General features: G+C 41.8%; 1 protein-coding gene across 1 annotated transcript in view; it reads left to right on the forward strand.

Annotated features, from left to right (window-relative positions):
- LOC139586214 (uncharacterized) overlaps nucleotides 1-13,805 on the forward strand; it is a 30,070-nt gene extending 16,265 nt beyond the window's left edge. Inside the window, 6 exon segments of the mRNA XM_071419447.1 lie at nucleotides 3,729-3,881; nucleotides 8,263-8,297; nucleotides 8,299-8,372; nucleotides 9,934-10,031; nucleotides 13,481-13,519; nucleotides 13,522-13,805. Coding sequence (XP_071275548.1) covers nucleotides 3,729-3,881; nucleotides 8,263-8,297; nucleotides 8,299-8,372; nucleotides 9,934-10,031; nucleotides 13,481-13,519; nucleotides 13,522-13,781 — 659 coding nt within the window. The 3' untranslated portion in view covers nucleotides 13,782-13,805.
- Nucleotides 13,806-16,244: the final 2,439 nt, after the last annotated feature.

A 16,244-nucleotide genomic window follows, 5' to 3' on the forward strand; every position in this document is an offset into this window, starting at 1 on the left:
CAAAACTCTGCCCCAAAACCGCCCAAATTCACCCCAAAATCCCCCCCCAAATTTTCCCAAAATCCCCAAATTTCACCCCAAAAATTCCACAGATTTTGGGGTAAATTTGGGGGATTTTGGCTGATTTTGTGTTCATTTTGATAAATTTGAGGTGATTTTTGTTAATTTTGGGGAAATTTGGATGATTTTAGGGTGATTTTTGTTCATTTTTGGGTAATTTTGAGGTAATTTGGGGTAAATTTCCATGAATTTTGTTAATTTTGGGTAAATTTTGATGATTTTGGGGGGGATTTTTGTTCCTTTTTTAAAATTTTGTTAATTTTGGGGTGATTATTTTAAATTTTGGGTCAATTTTGTTAATTTTGGGGTGATTATTTTAAATTTTGGTTTCAATTTTGTTGATTTTGGGGTGATGAATTTAAATTTTGGGTTCAATTTTGGGGTGATTTTTTAAATTTTGGGTGCAATTTCGATAATTTTGGGGTGATATTTTTAAATTTTGGGTTCCATTTTGTTAATTTTGGGGTGAGTTTTTAAAATTTTGGGTTAAATTTTGTCAATTTTGGGATGATAATTTTAAATTTTGGGTCAATTTTGTTAATTTTGGGGTGATTTTTTTAAATTTTGGGTTCAATTTTGGGATGATATTTTTAAATTTTGGGTTCAATTTTGTAAATTTTAGGTTGATTATTTTAAATTTTGGGTTAAATTTTGTCTTTTTTGGGGTGATATTTTTGAATTTTGGGTTCAATTCTGTAAATTTTAGGTTGATATTTTTAAATTTTGGGTCAATTTTGTAAATTTTGGGGTGATTTTTTGAATTTTTGGGTTAAATTTTGTCATTTTTGTGGTAATTTTTAAATTTTGGGTTCAATTTTGATAATTTTGGGGTGATATTTTTAAATTTTGGGTGCAATTTTGTCAATTTTGGGGTGATTTTTTGGGTTCTATTTTGTTAATTTTGGGGTGATATTTTGAATTTTTGGGTCCAATTTTGTCAATTTTGGGGTGATTTTTTGAAATTTTGGGTTCAATTTTGGGGTGATTTTTTGGGTTCCATTTTGTTAATTTTGGGTTCAATTTTGATAATTTTGGGGTGATTTTTTAAAATTTTGGGTTAAATTTTCTCAATTTTGGGGTGATATTTTTAAATTTTGGGTTCATTTTTGTTAATTTTAGGGTGATTATTTTAAATTTTGGGTTCAATTTTGTTCTTTTTGGTGATATTTTAAAATTTTGGGGTGATTTTTTGGGTTCCATTTTGTTAATTTTGGGATGATTTTTTTAAATTTTGGGTTCAATTTTGTCAATTTTGGGGTGATTTTTTTGAAATTTTGGGTTCAATTTTGGGGTGATATTTTTAAAATTTGGATTCAATTTTGTAAATTTTGGGGTGAGTTTTGTAAATTTTGGGTTCAATTTTGATAATTTTAGGGTGATATTTTTGAATTTTGGGTTCAATTTTGTCAATTTTGTGGTAATTTTTAAATTTTGGGTTCAATTTTGTTAATTTTGGGTTGAATTTCACCAATTTTGGGTTTTTTACCCCTCCAGGCTCTCAGGTCCGGCTGTCCCAGGGCGATTTTGGGGCAGATTTGTGTGAATTTGGGGCTGATTTTGGGCTGATTTTTGTTCATTTTGGGCTGATTTTTGTTCCTTTTTTCTTAATTTTGGGTTAAATTTTCTTAATTTTGGGTTCAATTTTGTTCATTTTGGGCTGACATTTTGAAATTTTGGGTTCAATTTTGTCAATTTTGGCTCCCCAGGCTCCCGGGTCCGTCTGTCCCAGGGCGATTTTGGGGCAGATTTGTGTAAACTTGAGGGGATTTTTGGGTTAAATTCCACTGGTTTTGAGTAAATTTTTTGGGTTTTTTTTTTAAATTTTGGGTTTAATTTTGAAATTTTGGGTTCAATTTTGTTTATTTTGGGTTGAATTTCCCCGATTTTGGGTTATTTTACCCCCTCCAGGCTCTCGGGTCCGTCTGTTCCGGGGCGACGTCGCCGATTTTGGGGTGGATTTGTGTGAATTTGGGGCTGATTTTGGGTTAAATTCCGCTGCTTTTGGGTAACTTTGGGGTGACATTTTTTAATTTTGGGTTGAATTTCACCAATTTTGGGTAATTTTGGCTCCCCAGGCCCCCAGGTCCGTCTGTTCCGGGGCGACGTCGCCGATTTTGGGGTGGATTTGTGTAAATTCGAGGCCATTTTTGGGTTAAATTCCGCTGGTTTTGGGTAATTTTGGGCTGACATTTTTAAATTTTGGGGTGAATTTTGCCAATTTTGGCCCCCCAGGGCCCCGGGTCCGGCTGTTCCAGGGCGATTTTGGGGCAGATTTGTGTGAATTTGGGGCCGATTTTGGGCTGATTTTGGTTAATTTGGGGCTGATTTTTGTTCCTTTTTTCTTAATTTTGGGTTAAATTTTCTTAATTTTGGGTTCAATTTTGTTAATTTTGGGGTGATATCTTTAAATTCTGGGTTCAATTTTGTCAATTTTGCCCCCCCCAGGCTCTCAGGTCCGTCTGTCCCAGGGCGATTTTGGGGTGGATTTGTGTAAATTCAAGGCCATTTTTGGGTTAAATTCCGCTGCTTTTGGGTAACTTTGGGCTGACATTTTTTAATTTTGGGTTGAATTTCGCCGATTTTGGCTCCTCAGGCCCCCGGGTCCGGCTGTTCCGGGGCCATTTTGGGGTGGATTTGTGTAAACTTGAGGGGATTTTTGGGTTAAATTCTGCTGGTTTTGGGTAATTTTGGGGTGATTTTTTTGAAATTTTGGGTTAAATTTTGTTAATTTTGGGCTGACATTTTGAAATTTTGGGTTCAATTTTGTCAATTTTGGCTCCCCAGGCCCCCGGGTCCGTCTGTCCCAGGACGATTTTGGGGCGGATTTCTGTAAATTTGAGGCCATTTTTGGGTTCAATTCCGCTGCTTTTGGGTAACTTTGGGCTGACATTTTGTTAATTTTGGGTTGAATTTCACCAATTTTGGGTTTTTTACCCCCTCCAGGCCCCCGGGTCCGGCTGTCCCGGGGCAATGTCGCCGATTTTGGGGCAGATTTGTGTGAATTTGGGGCTGATTTTGGGCTGATTTTTGTTAATTTTGGGCTGATTTTTGTTCCTTTTTTCTTAATTTTGGGTTCAATTTTGTTCATTTTGGGCTGACATTTTGAAATTTTGGGTTCAATTTTGTCAATTTTGGCTCCCCAGGCTCCCGGGTCCATCTGTCCCAGGGCGATTTTGGGGCAGATTTGTGTAAACTTGAGGGGATTTTTGGGTTAAATTCCACTGGTTTTGAGTAAATTTTTTGGGTTTTTTTTTTAAAGTTTGGGTTTAATTTTGAAATTTTGGGTTCAATTTTGTTTATTTTGGGTTGAATTTCCCCGATTTTGGGTTTTTTACCCCCTCCAGGCTCTCGGGTCCGGCTGTTCCGGGGCGACGTCGCCAATTTGGGGGCGGATTTGTGTGAATTTGGGGCTGATTTTGGGTTAAATTCCGCTGGTTTTGGGTAATTTTGGGCTGACATTTTTTAATTTTGGGGTGAATTTCACCGATTTTGGGTTATTTTACCCCCTCCAGGCTCCCGGGTCCGGCTGTTCTGGGGCGACGTCACTGATTTTGGGGCAGATTTGTGTAAACTTGAGGGGATTTTTGGGTTAAATTCCGCTGGTTTTGGGTAATTTTGGGCTGATATTTTTTAATTTTGGGTTGAATTTCGCCGATTTTGGCTCCCAGGCCCCCGGGTCCGGCTGTTCCGGGGCGACGTCGCCGATTTTGGGGCTCTCGGGGCCGCCCTGGCCGGAGCTGACGCCGTTTTCCACAGCGCCGCCCTCGTGGACGTCTGGGGGCGCTGCAGCCCCGAGGCCGTGGCCAGGGTCAATGTACTGGGTAAACTGGGATGGACTGGGAACAAACTGGGAACAAACTGGGAACAAACTGGGACATACTGGGAGATACTGGGATATACTGGGTAAACTGGGATGAACTGGGATGGACTGGGAACGGCCTGGGTAAACTGGGATGGACTGGGATATACTGGGAGGGACTGGGAGGGACTGGGAGGGACTGGGAACAAACTGGGAGGGACTGGGATAAACTGGGAGGGACTGGGATAAACTGGGAGCAAACTGGGATGGACTGGGAGCAAACTGGGATGGACTGGGAGGGACTGGGAGCAAACTGGGTAAACTGGGACATACTGGGATAAACTGGGAACGGACTGGGTAAACTGGGATATACTGGGAGGGACTGGGAACGGACTGGGTAAACTGGGATATACTGGGATATACTGGGAACAAACTGGGAGCAAACTGGGTAAACTGGGAACAGACTGGGTAAACTGGGAGGGACTGGGATATACTGGGAGGGACTGGGAGGGACTGGGAGCAAACTGGGAACAAACTGGGAACAAACTGGGTAAACTGGGATATACTGGGTAAACTGGGAGGTACTGGATAAACTGGGAGGGACTGGGATATACTGGGATAAACTGGGAACGTACTGGGTAAACTGGGATGGACTGGGAGGGACTGGGAACGGACTGGGACATACTGGGAACGTACTGGGTAAACTGGGAGGGACTGGGATGGACTGGGATATACTGGGAGGGACTGGGAGGACTGGGATAAACTGGGAGGGACTGGGAACAAACTGGGTAAACTGGGAGATACTGGGATATACTGGGAGGGACTGGGAATATACTGGGTAAACTGGGACATACTGGGTAAACTGGGAACGTACTGGGTAAACTGGGATGGACTGGGAGGGACTGGGAGCAAACTGGGTAAACTGGGACATACTGGGATAAACTGGGAACAAACTGGGAACAAACTGGGAGGGACTGGGATATACTGGGAGGGACTGGGAACGGACTGGGACATACTGGGAACAGACTGGGTAAACTGGGAGGGACTGGGAGGGACTGGGGTATACTGGGATAAACTGGGATATACTGGGAACAAACTGGGTAAACTGGGACATACTGGGATAAACTGGGATGGACTGGGAGCAAACTGGAACAAACTGGGATATACTGGGAGGGACTGGGATAAACTGGGAGGGAACTGGGAGGGACTGGGAACAAACTGGGACAAACTGGGATAAACTGGGATAAACTGGGGCTCTTTTGGGGGGACTTTTTGGGGATAATTTTGGGATTTTTTCGGGGGATAATTTTAAGGTAATTTTGGGGTAATTTCAGGATTTTTTGGGGATATTTTTGGGGGAATTTTAAGATAATTTCGGGATTTTTTTGGGGTAATTCCAGGATATTTTGGGGTTAATTCTGGGGATATTTTGGGATATTTTTGGGGATAATTTCAGGATATTTTTTGGGATCATTCCAGGGTATTTTGGGGATAATTTCAAAATATTTTTGGGATAATTTCAGGATATTTTGGGGATATTTTTGGGGTAATTTTGGGGATAATTTCAGGATATTTGGGGGCTATTTTGGGGCTATTTTTGGGGTAATTTTGGGGATAATTTCAGGATATTTGGGGCTATTTTTGGGGTAATTTTGGGGATAATTTCAGGATATTTTGGGGCTATTTTGGGGCTATTTTTGGGCTAATTTTGGGGATGATTTCAGGATATTTTGGGGATATTTTGGGGCTATTTTTGGGATATTTTCAGGCTAATTTTGGGGTGATTTTGGGGATATTTTCAGGATATTTTTGGGCTATTTTTGGGGCTATCTTGGGGCTACTTTTGGGGTAATTTTGGGGTAATTTCAGGATATTTTTGGGATAATTCCAGGATATTTTTGGGATAAATCCAGGATATTTTTGGGGATAATTCCGGGGATATTTTGGAAATAATTTCAGGATATTTTGGGGGGATTTTTGGGGTAATTTTGGGGTAATTTCAGGATATTTTTGGGGGATAATTTCACGATATTTTTGGGATAATTTCAGGATATTCTGGGGATAATTTCAGGCTATTTTGGGGCTATTTTGGGGCTATTTTGGGGCTATTTTTGGGCTAATTTTGGGGTGATTTTGGTGCGTTTCAGGCACCAAGAACGTGATCCGGGCCTGCCAGGCCGGGGGGATTTGGGGCGATTTTTGGGGCGATTTTTGGGATAATTCCGGGGATATTTTTGGGATAATTTCAGGATATTTTGGGGCTATTTTTGGGTTAATTTTGGGGTAATTTTGGGATAATTTCAGGATATTTTTTGGGGATAATATCAGGATATTTTGGGGATAATTTCAGCATATTTTGGGGATAATTTCAGGATATTTTGGGGATAATTCCGGGGATATTTTGGAAATAATTTCAGGATATTTTGGGGCTATTTTTGGGGTAATTTTGGGGTAATTTCAGGATATTTTTGGGATAATTCCAGGGATATTTTGGGGCTATTTTTGGGCTATTTTTGGGGATATTTTGGGGCTATTTTGGGGCTACTTTTGGGGTAATTTTGGGTAATTTCAGGATATTTTTTGGGCATAATTTCAGGATATTTTGGGGCTATTTTGGGGCTATTTTTGGGGTAATTTTGGGGTAATTTTGGGGTGATTTTGGTGCGTTTCAGGCACCAAGAACGTGATCCGGGCCTGCCAGGCCGGGGGGATTTGGGGCGATTTTTGGGGCGATTTTTGGATAATTCCGGGGATATTTTTGGGATAATTTCAGGATATTTTGGGGCTATTTTTGGGTTAATTTTGGGGTAATTTTGGGATAATTTCAGGATATTTTTTGGGGATAATATCAGGATATTTTGGGGATAATTTCAGCATATTTTGGGGATAATTTCAGGATATTTTGGGGATAATTCCAGGATATTTTGGGGATAATTCCAGGGATATTTTTGGGCTATTTTTGGGGATATTTTGGGGCTATTTTGGGGCTACTTTTGGGGTAATTTTGGGGTAATTTCAGGATATTTTTTGGGCATAATTTCAGGATATTTTGGGGATATTTTTGGGGTAATTTTGGGATAATTTCAGGATATTTTTTGGGATAATTCCGGGGATATTTTGGGGACAATTCCGGGATATTTTGGGGATAATTTCAGGATATTTTTTGGGATCATTCCAGGATATTTTTGGGATAATTTCAGGATATTTTGGGGCTATTTTTGGGGATATTTTGGGGCGATTTTGGGGGGGATTTTTGGATAATTCCAGGATATTTTGGGGTTAATTCTGGGGATATTTTTGGGAATAATTTCAGGATATTTTGGGGATAATTTCTGGATATTTTTGGGGGATAATTTCGGGATATTTTTGGATAATTCCAGGATATTTTGGGGTTAATTCTGGGGATATTTTGGATAATTTTGGGATATTTTGGGGTTAATTCTGGGGATATTTTGGGGATAATTTCGGGATATTTTGGGGATAATTTCAGGATATTCTGGGGATAATTTCAGGCTATTTTGGGGCTATTTTGGGGCTATTTTGGGCTATTTTTGGGCTAATTTTGGGGTGATTTTGGTGCGTTTCAGGCACCAAGAATGTGATCCGGGCCTGCCAGGCCGGGGGGATTTGGGGCGATTTTTGGGGCGATTTTTGGGATAATTCCGGGGATATTTTTGGGATAATTTCAGGATATTTTGGGGCTATTTTTGGGTTAATTTTGGGGTAATTTTGGGATAATTTCAGGATATTTTTTGGGGATAATATCAGGATATTTTGGGGATAATTCCAGCATATTTTGGGGATAATTCCGGGGATATTTTGGGTATAATTTCAGGATATTTTGGGGATATTTTGGGGCTATTTTGGGGCTATTTTTGGGGTAATTTTGGGGTGCTTTTGGGGCGTTTCAGGCACCAAGAACGTGATCCGGGCCTGCCAGGCCGGGGGGATTTGGGGCGATTTTTGGGGGGGATTTTTGGGGGATTTTTGGGGGGGATTTTTGGGATAATTCCAGAATATTTTGGGGATATTTTGGGGCTATTTTTGGGGTAATTTTGGGGATAATTTCAGGATATTTTTTGGGGATAATTTCAGGATTTTTTTGGGATAATTTCACGATATTTTTGGGATAAATCCAGGATATTTTTGGGATAAATCCAGGATATTTTTTGGGATCATTCCAGGATATTTTGGGGATAATTCCAGGATATTTTTAGGGATAATTTCAGGGTATTTTTGGGATATTTTGGAGATAATTTTGGGATAATTTCAGGATATTTTGGGGCTATTTTGGGGCTATTTTTGGGTAATTTTGGGGGTAATTTCAGGATATTTTGGGCTATTTTGGGGATATTTTGGGGCTATTTTTGGGGTAATTTTGGGGTGCTTTTGGTGCGTTTCAGGCACCAAGAACGTGATCCGGGCCTGCCAGGCCGCGGGGGGTGCCGGTGCTGATCTTCACCAGCAGCATGGAGGTTGTGGGGCCCAACACCCGCGGGGACCCCTTCGTCAGGTACGCCCCCAAAACCCCGAGAAACGGCCCAAAAACGGGGAAAAACAGCCCAAAAATGGGAAAAAACCACCCCAGAAATGGACTCAGCACCCCTGAAAACCCAAAAAACGCCCCAAAAATGGGAAAAAACCACCCCAAAAATGGACTCAGCACCCCTGAAACCCAAAAAAAATACCCCAAAAATGGGAAAAAAGGCTCCAAAAATGGGGAAAAATGCTCCATAAATGGGAAAAAAATGCCCCAAAAATGGGAAAAAAAACGCTCCAAAAATGGGAAAAAAGCGCTCCAAAAATGGGAAAAAATGCTCCAAAAATGGGGAAAAATGGCCCAAAAATGGGAAAAACTGCCCCAAAAATGGGGAAAAATGCCCAAAAATGGGAAAAACCACCCCAAAAATGGGGAAAAATGCCCCAAAAATGGGAAAAAATGCCCCAAAAAATGGACTCAGCACCCCTGAAAACCCAAAAAAAAAGCCCCAAAAATGGGGAAAAATGCCCCAAAAATGGGAAAAACCACCCCAAAAATGGGGAAAAAAGGCTCCAAAAAATGGGGAAAACTGCCCCAAAATGGGGAAAAAGCCCCAAAAATGGACTCAGCATCCCTGAAAACCCAAAAACTGCCCTAAAAATGGGGAAAATGGCCTAAAAATGGGAAAAAAACACCCCAAAAATGGGGAAAACGGCCCAAAACTGGGAAAAAAATGCTCCAAAAATGGGAAAAAATGCCCCAAAAATGGGAAAAAAACCGCTCCAAAAATGGGAAAAAAACGCCCCAAAAATGGGGGAAAAAAGGCTCCAAAAATGGGAAAAAAAGGCTCCAAAAATGGGAAAAAATGGGGAAATTTTGGGGGAATTTTTTAGGGATTTTTTGGGGGGAAATTTGGGGGATTTTTTTTAATTTTTGGGGGTTTTTAAAATTATTTTTGGGGAATTTTGGGGATTTTTTTTTTTTAAATTTTGGGGAATTTTGGAGCATTTTGATGAATTTTTGGGATTTTGGGGATTTTTTTATCAGAATTTTGAGGGATTTTTGGCAATTTTGGGATTTCCCAATTTTTGGGGTGATTTTGGGGGATTTTGGAACCCCCAAAATGGGGAATTTTAGGGTGGGGGATTTTGCAATTTTTTGCCCTTTTTGGACAGAATTTCACCAAAATTTTGGGGATTTTTTATGAATTTTGGGAATTTGGGATCCCCTAAATTTTGGGGGGATTTTGAGGGATTTTGGAGCCCCCAAATCCCCAGAAAAATTGGAATTTTAGGGTTGGATTTTGGGCCTTTCTGGAGCGATTTTGGCCCTTTTTGAGCGGAATTTTTGGGGAATTTCTGGAAATTTGGGGAATTTGGGATCCCCTAAATTTTGGGGTGATTTTGGGGCATTTTTGGACCCCCCCCAAATCCCAAATTTCAGGCGTCCCAGGCTGCGATTTTGGGCGTTTCTGGAGCGATTTTCGCCCTTTTTAGGGCAGAATTTCGCCCAAATTTTGGGGATTTTTTGGGGTTTTTTTGTTTATTTTATTTTTGGGGATTTTGGGGTGAATTTTGGCGTTTTTGGGGCGCAGGGGGGACGAGGATTCTCCGTACCCCACGCGGCACTCGGAGCCGTACCCGCTGAGCAAGGCCCAGGCCGAGCGGCTGCTGCTGGAGGCCAACGGCAAACCCGTGAGGAAAACCCAAATTTTGGGGCAAAAATTCGGGATTTTGGGCAAAAATTCGGGATTTTGAGTCAAAAATTCGGGATTTTGGGGTTTGGGATTTTGGGGTTTGGGGTTTGGAATTTGGGGTTTGGGATCCAGCAGCTGCTGCTGGAGGCCAACGGCAAACCCGTGAGGAAAAACCAAATTTTGGGGCAAAAACTCGGGATTTTGGGCAAAAATTCGGGATTTTGGTCAAAAATTTGGGATTTTGGTCAAAAATTCGGGATTTTGGGTCAAAAATTCAGGATTTTGGGGTTTGGGATCCAGCGGATCCACCCCAAACCCGTGAGGAAAAACCAAAATTTAGGTCAAAAATTCAGGATTTTGGGTCAAAAATTTGGGATTTTGGGGTCCAAATTTTGAGATTTGGGATTTTGGGGTTTGGGGTTTGGAATTTGGGGTTTGGGATCTAGCAGCTGCTGCTGGAGGCCAACGGCAAACCCGTGAGGAAAAACCCAAATTTTGGGTCTAAACTCGGGATTTTGGGCAAAAATTTGGGATTTTGGGGTCCAAATTTTGGGATTTTGGGTCAAAAATTTGGGATTTTGGGTCAAAAATTCAGGATTTTGGGGTTTGGGATCCAGCGGATCCACCCCAAACCCGTGAGGAAAAACCAAATTTTGGGTCAAAAATTCAGGATTTTGGGTCAAAAATTTGGGATTTTGGGGTCCAAATTTTGAGATTTGGGATTTTGGGTTTTGGGGTTTGGAATTTGGGGTTTGGGATGCAGCGGCTGCTGCTGGAGGCCAACGGCAAACCCGTGAGGAAAAACCAAATTTTGGGGCAAAAACGCGGGATTTTGGTCAAAAATTCGGGATTTTGGGTCAAAAATTCGGGATTTTGGGTCAAAAATTTGGGATTTTGGGTCAAAAGTTTGGCATTTTGGGGTTTGGGGTTTGGGATGCAGCGGCTGCTGCTGGAGGCCAACGGGAAACCCGTGAGGAAAACCCAAATTTTGGGGCAAAAATTCGGGATTTTGGGCAAAAATTCGGGATTTTGGTCAAAAATTTGGGGTTTTGGTCAAAAATTCGGGATTTTGGGGTTTGGGATTTTGGGGTTTGGGGTTTGGAATTTGGGTTTGGGATGCAGCGGCTGCTGCTGGAGGCCAACGGCAAACCCGTGAGGAAAACCCAAATTTTGGGGCAAAAACTCGGGATTTTGGTCAAAAACTCGGGATTTTGGGTCAAAAATTTGGGATTTGAGTCAAAAATTCGGGATTTTGGGTCAAAAATTTGGGATTTTGGGTCAAAAGTTTGGCATTTTGGGGTTTGGGGTTTGGGATGCAGCGGCTGCTGCTGGAGGCCAACAGGAAACCCGTGAGGAAAAACCCAAATTTTGGGTCAAAAATTCGGGATTTTGGGTCAAAAATTCGGGATTTTGGGGTCCAAATTTTGGGATTTGGGGGTCTCAAAAATTGGAATTGGGATTTGGGATCGGGGTTTTGGGTCAAAAATTGGGGTTTTAGGTTTGGGAACCAGAATTGGGGATTTTGGTGGAACTTCGGGGATTTTTGGGGTAGAATTTTGGGGATTTTTTTGGTAGAATTTTGGGGCTTTTTGGGTAGAATTGTGGGGATTTTTGGGTAGAATTTTGGGGTAGAACTTTGGGGATTTTGGGGATTTTTTGGGTAGAATTGTGGGATTTTAGGGTAGAACTTTGGGATTTTAGGGTAGAATTGTGGGGATTTTGGGTAGAACTTGGGGTAGAATTTCATGGATTTTTGGGGTAGAACATTGGGGATTTTTGGTAGAATTTTGGTGCTTTTTGGTAGAATTGTGGGGATTTTTGGGTAGAATTTTGGGGCTTTTTGGGTAGAACTTGGGGATTTGGGGTAGAATTGTGGAGATTTTTTGGGGTAGAACTTTGGGGATTTTTTGGGTAGAATTTCATGGATTTTGGGTGGAACTCTGGGGATTTTGGGGTAGAATTTTGGGGATTTTTGGGTAGAACTTTGGGGATTTTAGGGTAGAATTTTGTGGATTTTTGGGTAGAACTTGGGGGATTTTTGGTGGGATTTTGGGTAGAATTTTGGTAGATTTTTGGGTAGAATTGTGGGGATTTTTGTGTAAAACTTTGGGGGATTTTAGGGTAGAATTTTGGGGCTTTTTGGGTAGAATTGTGGAGATTTTTTGGGGTAGAACTTTGGGGATTTTTTGGGTAGAATTTCGTGGATTTTGGGTGGAACTTTGGGGATTTTGGGTAGAATTTTGGGGGATTTTTGGGTAGAATTTCATGGATTTTGGGGTAGAATTTTGGGGATTTTTGTGTAAAACTTTGGGGATTTTTCTGGGAATTTTGTGGATTTTGGGGTAGAATTGTGGGGATTTTTGGGTAGAATTGTGGGGATTTTGGTGGGATTTTTGGGTAGAATTTTGGGGATTTTTGGTAGAATTGTGGGGATTTGGGGGTAGAATTGTGGGGATTTTGGGGTAGAATTGTGGGGATTTTGGGTAGAATTTTGGGGTAGAACTTCGGGGATTTGGGGTAGAACTTTTAGTGATTTTTGGGTAGAACTTTGGGGATTTTGGGGTAGAACGTTGGGGATTTTGGGGTAGAATTTCGTAGATTTTGGGGGACAACTTTGGGGATTTTTTGGGGTAGAATTTTGGGGATTTTTGTGTAAAACTTTGGGATTTTAGGGTAGAATTTTGTGATTTTGGGTAGAATTTTGGGGATTTTTTGGGGTAGAGTTGTGGGGATTTTTGGGTAGAACTTTGGGGGATTTTGGGTAGAATTTTGGGTAGAACTTTGTGGATTTTGGGGTAGAAATTCATGGATTTTTTGGGGTAGAACTTTGGGGATTTTTGGGTAGAATTTTGGTGCTTTTTGGGTAGAATTGTGGGGATTTTTGGGTAGAATTTTGGGCTTTTTGGGTAGAACTTGGGGATTTTGGGTAGAATTGTGGAGATTTTTTGGGGTAGAAACTGTGGGGGATTTTGGGTAGAATTTTGGGGTAGAATTTTGTGGATTTTGGGGTAGAACTTTGGGATTTTTTGGGGTAAAATTGTGGGGATTTTGGGGTAGAATTTTGGGATTTTTTGGGTAGAACTTTGTGGATTTTTTGGGTAGAATTTTGGGGATTTTTTGCGGTAGAACTTTGGGGATTTTATGTAGAATTTCATGGATTTTGGGTAGAATCGAGGGGCTTTTTGGGTAGAATTTTGGGAGATTTTTTGTGTAGAATTTCACGGATTTGGGGTAGAATCGTGGGGATTTTTCCGTGAATTTCGGGATTTTGGGTAGAATTTCATGGATTTGGGGTAGAATCTCGGGATTTTTCCGTGAATTTCGGGATTTTGGTAGAATTTCACGGACTTGGGGTAGAATCTCGGGGATTTTTCCGTGAATTTCGGGATTTTGGGGATTTCCTGGGAATCTTTTTGGGTTTTTTTGGTTTCTTTGTGCCCCGCAGGTGTCCGGGGCGGGCGCCTGGTGACGCTGTCCCTGCGGCCACGGGGATTTTCGGGGAGCGCCACCCCCTGCTCGAGCTCTTCTACCGCCGGGGCCGGGGCCTGGGTGGGAGGGTGCCCCGGAGCCTGCCCCAGAACGCCGAGCACGGCAGGGTCTACGCAGGTGAGATGGGGGGGAAAAAACCCAGAAAAAATGGGGAAAAAACCTCGGGAAAAATGGGGGAAAATTGGGGAAAAAACCCAGAAAAAATGGGGGAAAATGGGGAAAATGAGCAGAAAAAATGGGGAAAAAATGGGGAATAAATGGGGAAAAAACCCAGAAAAAATGGGGGAAAATTGGGAAAAAAACCCAGAAAAAATGGGGGGAAAATGGGGGAAAAAACCCGGGAAAAATGGGGGAAAAACCCACAAAAATTGGGGGGAAAATGGGGAAAATGGGGGTAAATGGACACCTGGGCGGGAGGGTGCCCCGGAGCCTGCCCCAGAACGCCGAGCACGGCAGGGTCTACGCAGGTGAAATGTGGGGGAAAAAACCCAGAAAAAATGGGGGAAAAATTGGGTAAAAACCCCGGGAAAAATGAGGGAAAAATGGGGAAAAAAACCAGAGAAAATGGGGGGGAAATGGAGAAAATATGGGGGAAAAATGGGGAATAAATGGGGAAAAAAACCCAGAAAAAATGGGGGAAATAAGCAGAAAAAATGGGGAAAAAAACCCAGAAAAAATGGGGAAAAATGGGGGGAAAATGGGGGAAAAAAACCAGAGAAAATGGGGGGGAAATGGAGAAAATATGGGGAAAAATGGGGAATAAATTGGGAAAAAAACCCAGAAAAAATGGGGAAATAAGCAGAAAAAATGGGGAAAAAAACCCAGAAAAAATGAGGGAAAAATGGGGGGAAAATGGGGAAAAAAAACAGAGAAAATGGGGGGGAAATGGAGAAAATATGGGGAAAAATGGGGAATAAATTGGGAAAAAAACCCAGAAAAATGGGGGAAAAATTGGGAAAAAACCCTGGGAAAAATGAGGGAAAAATGGGGGAAAAATGGGGGGAAAATGGGGAAAAAACCCAGAAAAATTGGGAAAATAAGCAGAAAAAATGGGGGAGAAACCCAGAAAAAAGGGCGGGAGGGTGCCCCAGAGCCTGCCCCAGAACGCCGAGCACGGCAGGGTCTGAGCAGGTGAGACGGGGGGGAAAAAACCCAGAAAAAATGGGGAAAAACCTGGGAAAAATGGAGAAAATATGGGGGAAAAATGGGGGGAAAATGGGGAAAAAAACCCAGAAAAAATGGGGAAAAATGGGGAAAAAATGGGGAATAAATGGGGAAAGAAACCCACAAAAAATGGGGGAAAATGGGGAATAAATGGGAAAAAAATGGGGGAAAAAAAGGAAAAAATATGCAGAAAAAATGGGGAAAAAAACCCAGAAAAAAATGGGGGAAAACCCCAGAAAAAAAGGGCGGAAGGTGCCCCGGAGCCTCCCCCAGAACGCCGAGCACGGCAGGGTCTGAGCAGGTGAGACGGGGGGGAATAAATGGGGGAAAATTGGAAAAAAAACCCACAAAAAATGGGGATGAAACCCAGAAAAAATGGGGAATAAATGGGGAAAAATGGGGTAAAAACCCAGAAAAAATGGGGGATAAATGGGGTAAAAAACCCAGGAAAAAATGGGGGAAAATGGGGGAAAATTGTGGGGAAAAATGGGGAAAAAACCCAGAAAAAATGTGGGAAAAATTGGGAAAAAACCCCGGGAAAAATGAGGGAAAAATGGGGGAAAAATGGGGGAAAATGGGGGAAAAAAACCAGAGAAAATGGGGGGGAAATGGAGAAAATATGGGGGGAAAATGGGAATAAATGGGGAAAAAAACCCAGAAAAAATGGGGAAATAAGCAGAAAAAATGGGGAAAAAAACCAGAAAAAATGGGGGGGAAACCCCAGAAAAAATCCAGAAAAAATGGAGAATATAAGCAGAAAAAAGTGGGAAAAAACCCCAGAAAAAATGGGGAAAAAAACCCAGAAAAAATGGGGGAAAATGGGGAAAAAATGGGGAATAAATGGGGAAAGAAACCCACAAAAAATGGGGGGAAAATGGGAATAAATGGGAAAAAAATGGGGGAAAAAAAGGAAAAAATATGCAGAAAAAATGGGGAAAAAAACCCAGAAAAAATGGGGAAAAAAACCCAGAAAAAATGGGGAAAAATGGGGTAAAAACCCAGAAAAAATGGGGAAAAAAACCCACAAAAAATGGGGAATAAATGGGGAAAAAATGGGGAAAAAACCCCAGAAAAATGGGGGAAAAAAACCCAGAAAAAATGGGGAAAAAAACCCAGAAAAAATGGGGGAAAATGGAGGAAAAACCCCAGAAAAAAAGGGCGGGAGGGTGCCCCAGAGCCTCCCCAGAACACTGAGCACGGGAGGGTCTGAGCAGGTGAGATGGGGGGGAAAAAATGGGGGAAAAATGGGGAAAAAACCGGGAAAAATGGGGAAAAATGGGGGAAAAAACCCAGAAAAAATGGGGGAAAATTGGGGGAAAATTGGGAAAAAAACCAGAAAAATTGGGGAAAAACCCAGAAAAAATGGGAAAAGATGGGGGAAAAAAACCAGAAAAATAGGGGAAAAAACCCCAGAAAAAATGGGGAAAAAATGGGGAAAAAACCCCAGAAAAAATGGGAGAAAATGGGGAAAAAACCCCAGAAAAAATGGGGAAAAGATGGGGGAAAAAACCCAGAAAAAATGGGGGAAAATGGGGAAAAAACCCAGAAAAAAATGG

This window comes from Agelaius tricolor, unplaced genomic scaffold, assembly GCF_023055355.1.
Source record: "Agelaius tricolor isolate 1412-34295 unplaced genomic scaffold, bAgeTri1.0.p SCAF_107, whole genome shotgun sequence".
Classification (NCBI taxonomy): domain Eukaryota; kingdom Metazoa; phylum Chordata; class Aves; order Passeriformes; family Icteridae; genus Agelaius; species Agelaius tricolor.